This window comes from Capsicum annuum, chromosome 5 (genome assembly GCF_002878395.1).
Source record: "Capsicum annuum cultivar UCD-10X-F1 chromosome 5, UCD10Xv1.1, whole genome shotgun sequence".
In the NCBI taxonomy this organism is placed as follows: Eukaryota; Viridiplantae; Streptophyta; class Magnoliopsida; order Solanales; family Solanaceae; genus Capsicum; species Capsicum annuum.
In genome coordinates, this window is record NC_061115.1 from 54215411 (window position 1) to 54222916 (window position 7506).

Here is a 7506-nt window from a genome sequence, read left to right on the forward strand (position 1 = left end):
ATCCGAGTTGTCTGCTAATGACGAGACGAAGATTAATGTTGCTGAGTGGTAACTTTGTTTGGATTAACTAATTTGTTGTGTGGTAGATTTTAAAATTATGATGGCGTAATCTTAATGTGTATGGACCAAAAGTACGCAAACAAAAATATCAACTAAATCTAGATGTCGTTTACGTCAAAATTTAGCTCAGTTTGAAAGTACATCTTTATAATTTTTGGGTGATAAAAATTAGATTAGAAAGACAAGTCATCTAGAACAAGTTTGAAGAAGTGAGTTTGAATTTCAAATTTAATTTATATGAAAAATTTAGCATACATGTTGTTTAGATTAATGGAAAAATACGACAGGGAGATTGTTCACAAAATTTTAAGTCGTTTGGACTGAATGAAATAAGAATCACAATTACAAATTGCATAAAAAGTTCATCTCGATTCCTAGGTAGAAATGTATTATATACTTTATGTAATATTAAATAATTTTATATAATGTTAACATTTTTATATACTGTCGTAATCCTTTTAAAAAAATTATTAGTTATACTAGTGTAAACTGAGAAATATGAATAATGTAATAACATTAATTTTTAGCACTGAAATAATTTGTGTATTTTTTGCGCTTTATAGCAATACTTTACTCATGTAAAGATGAAGAGTTTTTAAAAAAGCTACAAAAACCACTGCTGGCCAAAAGTGTTCAGTACTCTTCACTTTTCTCCATTTCTGCCTCCTCGGCTTAATGTTTTCCTCCTGTATGAATCGAAAATTCATCTTGAATCTTCTATGGGTTATCTTCCAGCTCCATTATTGCATTGATGTGTTCTTGCTCTTTCTATCAACTTTATTTGGTTCCGATGAGCTTTGACTCTCTCTTGTTGACTTACTTCTCCACCTCAATTCTAAATTATCTTTTTTTTGTCAGGTAGTTAGGGTTTGTACCATGGTGTTGTAGGTATTTGGTCAGAATGTTCATCTTCTCTACGCCTTGTATGCTTTCACTTATTCCTCTCTTTTCCATTATTTCTTCATCTACCCTTCTCTTTCTGATGTTCTTGTTAATGCTCTGCAGATATTGCTGTCTTTTTGTCGCTGACAAAGTTTAGCTACTGTCAGGGGAAGCTGCATTTACTCCTGTTCTTGGTGAAGATTTTTGGTAGCTAGGGCATAGAGCTAGAATTAGTACAGTAGAGTACTCATTTTTTTGACAAAAATAATTATCTCTGTGTCCTTGCTTGTCTCTAATTCCCGTGGAGTTGCAATATTTAGGACCACCCGCTACTTTATGAACTATGTGTATATGCTCTTTACTTCTATGCATTATAATTATGCTTGAATGTTAATCTTCCTTGTTCGAATCCTTAAATCAGGGATTTGCATCTTATCCATGTTTATATGTTTCCTAACTGCTACGGTAACTCATAGAAGCTATGATAGTCTCTAGAGATTTATGATTCGATTACTTCATTAGAGAAATCATATGCTACTGTACTCCTTCCTTAAATGTATGTTGGATCTGTGTCTAATTTCTCTATAGCTTGTCCCTTAAGTCCTTAATCTACTTAACTAGTTCCCAAGTCATTTTTCATTGCCTGTCTATCATCCTTTTTAGTGTCAGGGAGTCCGGTTTTATAGTAACATCCTTAAGTTCCTCCCCTTAAATGTATTCTAGAGCCTGCTTGATTGCTTTCATTTTTGCATAAGTATTGGAAGCCACTCCTATTCCTTTTGCTCTAGCAATATCATATCCCCAATGTCATTCCTAATACAAAATGCAAATGCATTCATTCTCGGATTACCTTTACTTTCTCCATCTATATTGCATTTGAATTTATTTTTCTTCGAAAAACTTCATATGACACTGTGATAGTGTAACTTTGACTTGTAATTTCTTAATTTAGTAAAAATCTGTGGCCACTATTTCTTTCCAATTTTGATCCAAGGATACAACTTCTTTAAGAGCTTTCTGATTAGATCTTGAGTCTGCCATACCTACTCCCTGTAGGTTACATTTCTACCATATTTAATTGCATTCCTTCTCTTCCATATACTCCATATAATTATTGGTGGGATAACCTTGTAGGTTGTATCCAACTTTAGTGCTAAGTTCATTGTCCATCATGTGTTGATGATCTGTTGTAAGTGCATGTCTTCAATTTCTATCCCTATAAAAATAGCAAACTGCCTCCATAACCTAGTGGCTATGAGGGCTGTTAGAAATAGGTGGGCCATAGTTTTCTCTACTTTCTCTTCATAATACCAACATCTAAATACAATATTTATTCTCATTCTTCTCAAATTATCATATGTGGCAATCCTCCTCTTCGAAGCCCTTTACATAGAAAAGTTTATTTTAAAAGGTAGACCTTTTGCCCAAAGGAGCTTGTATTCTTCTTTCTGTTATTTCTTCTTTCTTATGATTTCCTAAGCTGATTTAACTGTAAACCTTCCTTGAGAGTTCTCCATCCACCATGGATTGTCATTTATCTCTAATCTGAAAGGATTTATATTTCCAAGGATATGTTGACTCATCTCTTCGGAGAGTTAACTTCTCAATTTCACCTCATCATATTCTATATTTCTACAAAAATCTCCCCCCTCTAGATCCTCTTTCTGTATATCGTCCCCTTCCACATAATAAAAGGCTCCCTACTTGGTATAATTATCAAATTAAAAGCTAAAATTTTTAGATTTGGCCTACCACCAGTTATTATGTTCAACTTCCTCTAACTCTCATCATCTTCCTCCACACATGTGAAGCACCATAAACCCTTACCATTATTGATGGTATTTTTTATAGAATTTGTTCCATATGTAGTCACTCCACATTTAAGATGTGGAGACTCTGAAGTTTCACCATAGTTTGGCAAAAAGAGCATTTGAGATTGAATGGAGTAACCTAAGTCGTATCCCACCCTCTTGTTTAGGATAGCACATATTCTCTTATGAAACACATTATTTGTTACTTGCATCAGTGGAGTTTGCCCACAAAAATCTTACAAATATTTTATGCAGTTGGTTTATCACACATCCTGGTGGATTCATTGCTGACAAAAGATAAATAGGCATTGGTTGCAGGACATGAGTTATTGTTGTATATCTACCTTTAAATGTAAATAGTTTATTTTGCCACAAACTCAGTCTTTTCATCACTTTTTTTATCAACTCTCAAAATGACCTCTATTCTTCCTTCCATAAAAAACAAGGCATCCTAAACATATAAAAGGAAAAGATTCTTGCTTCACTCCTGTAATCCTTTTTATTTGATTGCTCACACCTGTTGGAACTTTTTCATGTAGGCATAAGAAGATTTTATCCAAGTTGATCATCTGTCCTGAAACCATCTCATATCCTCTTAGTACCTTCACTATTTTCTTCACTAAACTAGGCTTACCTGAATAAAATAAGATGGTATCAGTTGCATATGGTAAGTGGTTAATCTTTGGACTCCACTTTGGCAGACCATACCCCTTATAATCAGGATCCTCAAGTAGACCATTCAGGTTACTTGGCAGAACCTCTACTGCAATAATAAAAAGATTAGGTGACAAAGAATATTCCTACTTAAGTCCTCTAAATGACAGAAAAAAACCAAAGGATTGGACATTTAGTAGGACTGAATACCAATTATTGTTGACCAACCTCATTATTATGTCAATGATCCTCTTCGAAAATTCAAATTTTCTCATTACTTTCACCAAAAAAATTCATGAGACCCTATCATAAACTTTGGACATATCCAACTTCAACACTACGTTGTGTAACTTATTCCTCCTAGTTATGTCCCTTATAATTTTCTGTGCAAGGAGCATATTTTCTGCGATGCTCCTGCCTTTTAAAAATCAGTCAAGTTTGATGATATTAGTCTAGGTAGCACCTTAACCATCCTGTCATGAATAAGTTTTAATATAATCTTGTTATAAAAGATGATCAGACTAATGATGAGTAGTGAATTTACCACTCATTTGCATCCTAAATTCGTGCACACTACTAAAATTTAAAGAGTTGAATGAGATAAATGTGTAACTTGAATTCACTGATTTTCACATTTTGCAGGCATACAGGTTCTGAGATAGAATTATCTGGATTTGAGATGAAAAGATATCAAAAGGAGAGGAAAAGTGCACAGCTGAAGACCCTGCACAAATCAGGCTCAGTTACTGTGGTCGCGATTTGAAGGCTACGATCGCGGCCAGTCACGATGGGTCAACAACCATGATCGCATGCATCTAACTGCGATTGTGGTATCCGCAATCGCGGCAACGCGGGAATAGGCTCAGGGTCAGTTTTGTAATTTTCAACAACCGATCCCAAATCCCTTAAAAGTTTCAAACCCTTTCCCATTTTGGTATTCTAGACTCTTGGAGAAAAATTAAACTTAAAGTTACAAATCCTAATTTGGGCAACAATTGTATTTGAATTTTATGCTTTGAATTTGGTGAAATTGAAGGATGGATGTTTGGAATGAGCCTTTTAGTATATTTCTTCCTCTTTACTTCATGAGTAGCTAAATCTCTTTGTCTTGGGATTATGTTGAATTAAGGTGCTATCATGTGGGGGTTAAGATGAATTTGTGTAGATTCTAGCTTGTTAATGATGGTTTCACTATTGTTTGGTTTAGTTAGTTGAGATTTGTGGGTGAAAACCCCAAATGGTCAAAATGAGTTTGTGAGTGAAAATTCCAAAATCTTGATGGCTTACATCATCCTTGAAAGAGGGATGTGGGTGAACTTTTAGAAACCATGACATCCTTGAAAGAGGTCTATGGGGGCCAAGCAATAGTGGATAATAATGGATGTAGCTTTTTATCTTTTTGCCATCTTGAAAATAAGAGTGAATAGAAACTTGTCTATGTCGTGGGCATCTTCCTAGAAATAAAGAGGCCCAATTGAGGTAATAGGTAGATAAAATTAACACACTTGTTAGGTACTCGAAAAGGTCAACAAGTGATATTCTTGAGGTTTTGTTGACAAACTAGTCTCGAGGACTTTTGACCTAGCCTACTGCATCATTAATAACCAGAATTTTCACCAAATCATCATGTTCCCTTGTATAACTTGCCCTTAGGTAGACATAATCCCAAGATCCTTCTAAAATTGAATTGTCAAACACAAGTGTTTCCCTAACTTTGTTTTCTTTGCAAAAACATTTAAAATCCCCCACTATATTTTGTACCCTAGGTTTGAATTTAGCAAGCAACTTTAATTTTGAACTTATTTAATCTCCACTCACATTTTTCTCATAGATTCGACCCCGACTTTTGTTGGGTTTATATTGATAATAATCGTCTTCTACCAAATTGAACGGTATATGTGAGGGTTATCAACTAATAGGTCCAGGTCACCAAAATTCTTTACCACTTTTTTAGGAATCAGGACCAGATTGGTGTGTGTTACATACCTTAGCAATTCATATATACAGAAGAATACTTTAAACATATTTGTAATGTATTTTCCAATGATCTCCCATCTTGATTGAAAGAACTGTTATGAGAATCCATTTGATCCACTAGCATTGTCAGCATTAAGTGAAAAAACTAATTACTTCATCTCTTCTCTAATTGGTATCCTTTCCATCTCTGTATTCTCCTCCTCTTCAATCAGCTGTGGTATGCACTTAAGCATATCATAATTGTTTGCTTCTATGCCTTTATTAAATTGTTCCTTAAATATATTCACAGCTTTTTCTCCTATATTCTGTGATGTGGTGATGTTGTCCCCTTGCATTGCATGTATTTCATTTATTCGCATCTTTCTTGTTCTTCTTTTCACATATGCATAAACGAACTTTGTATTTCTATTATCACTATAAATCACTTCATCCCCACTTTATGCCTCCAATATTTCTCCTCTATCTTCAAATATCTTTTCAAATTTGCTTCAGTTAGTTTTAGTTCATATCTGTTTTTCTCATTAGGAGCCACTTTTAATTGGATATCTTTTGATTTCACAATGTCCTCCAATGTGGCAACTCTCTTAAATATGTTGTCAAAGGTCTTTTTGTTCCAAAGTGTCAAATTGATTTTCTATTTCTTTATTTTGGATTACACAATAGCAAATGGAGAATCTGTCACCTCTCTATTTCAACTCTCTTTCACCATCCATTGAATGCTTTATGTTTTGTCCAAAAGTTTAGGAACTCGAATGACTTGACCACTTACTCATGAGAGACATTGCATACCACATGTAATGGGGAATGATCAGATCATTGTCTAATAAAATGGTGCACCTCACTGTTGGGAAGCATCGATATAAATTTATTACTTTCACGACCTCTATCAAGCCTTTTGAAAATATTGTCTTCTGTTATTCTACCATCCACCATGTATAACAATTTCCAGTGAACTTGAGTTCATTTAGTTAGCATGCATTCATACAATGTGCAAAATCAGTTATTTCCTATTATGTGTAACTAGTAGGCCTCCTAGCTTCTCAGACTCCTCTACTACAGTATCAAAATCACCTCTCACCAACAAATCATGTTATTTTGTTCAACAATACCTTTCAAATTCTCTCATTATTTTAATCTGTCCAAGACACTACATCTAGCATATATTGTTGTCACCTTAAAATATTTAGCTTCATCTCTTAACTGGTATGTCATTGTTAGTTGCTGAATAGAATCTGTATAATCTTTTTTTGCCCAATCACTTTTCTAGAAAATTCGTATCTTTGAAGAAGAATTAACTCTAGCATTTGGTATCTCCAATTTTCTTCTATAATTCTCTATTTCACCAGGACTTTGAAAAGGTTTAAATATAGCAACATAAGAGTATTAGTCTTCATACAAATCTGTTAACTCTTAAAATCACTCTAACCCTAAGAGATCTAATATTTCAAAAAATTACATTGTTAATCATTGATCAAGGGTAAAAGATTACCCTTTCTTCTTTCTTGTATTTATTTGTGATTGAGGCAACACTGGCTTTGATTTGTTCTTATTCTTTGCTTTAAGCTGTCCCATTTATCTAGGTGATAGGTCTCCACTTTTAATGTTCTTCTATATTTACCTTCATGTTGCCATCTTCCTCAGTATTTTGCTTTTCTCTGATCTCTTGTTTTGTGAGTGTGGTGATCTTAAGAATGTTCTTATTGCATCTTCTTCTTCATCAGATTTCTCTTTTTGCTGCCTAGCCATAGTCTTTTGTTGTGGCAACTTTATTTCCTACTTCCTAGTAGCTTAAGATATCTTTTCTAATGTCTCTTCTCTTCCACTCTCTACAACATCTTGTGTTGTTGTTCTTGGTCAATATAATGACTCTACAGAGGTGTTCATCTCATCTTCAATGTGTAATTTTCATAGCTGAGCTTTGCGATTCATTTTGTTTGCTTTTACTGCTAGATCTTGTAGAATTGATTGAATATTTCTCCATGTGTCTCTTCATTTTATCTTTACTTGCCTCTGTCTCCTTTTTGCTTTTAGATGTTCTCTCTTTTTCCGTACTACCATCCATGTCTTTTCCCATGTTTTTCCCAAGGCTCCATATTTGTAAACAATTGATATTTTTTGCTCC

General features: G+C 34.1%; 1 protein-coding gene across 11 annotated transcripts in view; it reads left to right on the plus strand.

The window, feature by feature from the left end:
* Positions 1–623: 623 nt before the first annotated feature.
* Positions 624–7506, plus strand: part of LOC107870660 (protein GIGANTEA) — a 12040-nt gene continuing 5157 nt past the window's right edge. The window contains exons 1-4 of one of the 11 annotated variants that reach the window (XM_047413013.1): positions 650–983; positions 1066–1149; positions 3009–3105; positions 4050–4274. Coding sequence is in view for 3 of the 11 variants with exons in the window: in XM_047413009.1 (XP_047268965.1) it covers positions 962–983; positions 1066–1136 (93 nt within the window). In the remaining 8 variants the exon portion in view is untranslated. Of the gene's footprint in view, positions 984–1065; positions 3106–4049; positions 4275–7506 lie in introns of all 11 variants that reach the window. The other 10 variants (XM_047413012.1, XM_047413015.1, XM_047413009.1 and 7 more) reach the window with 10 other exon arrangements.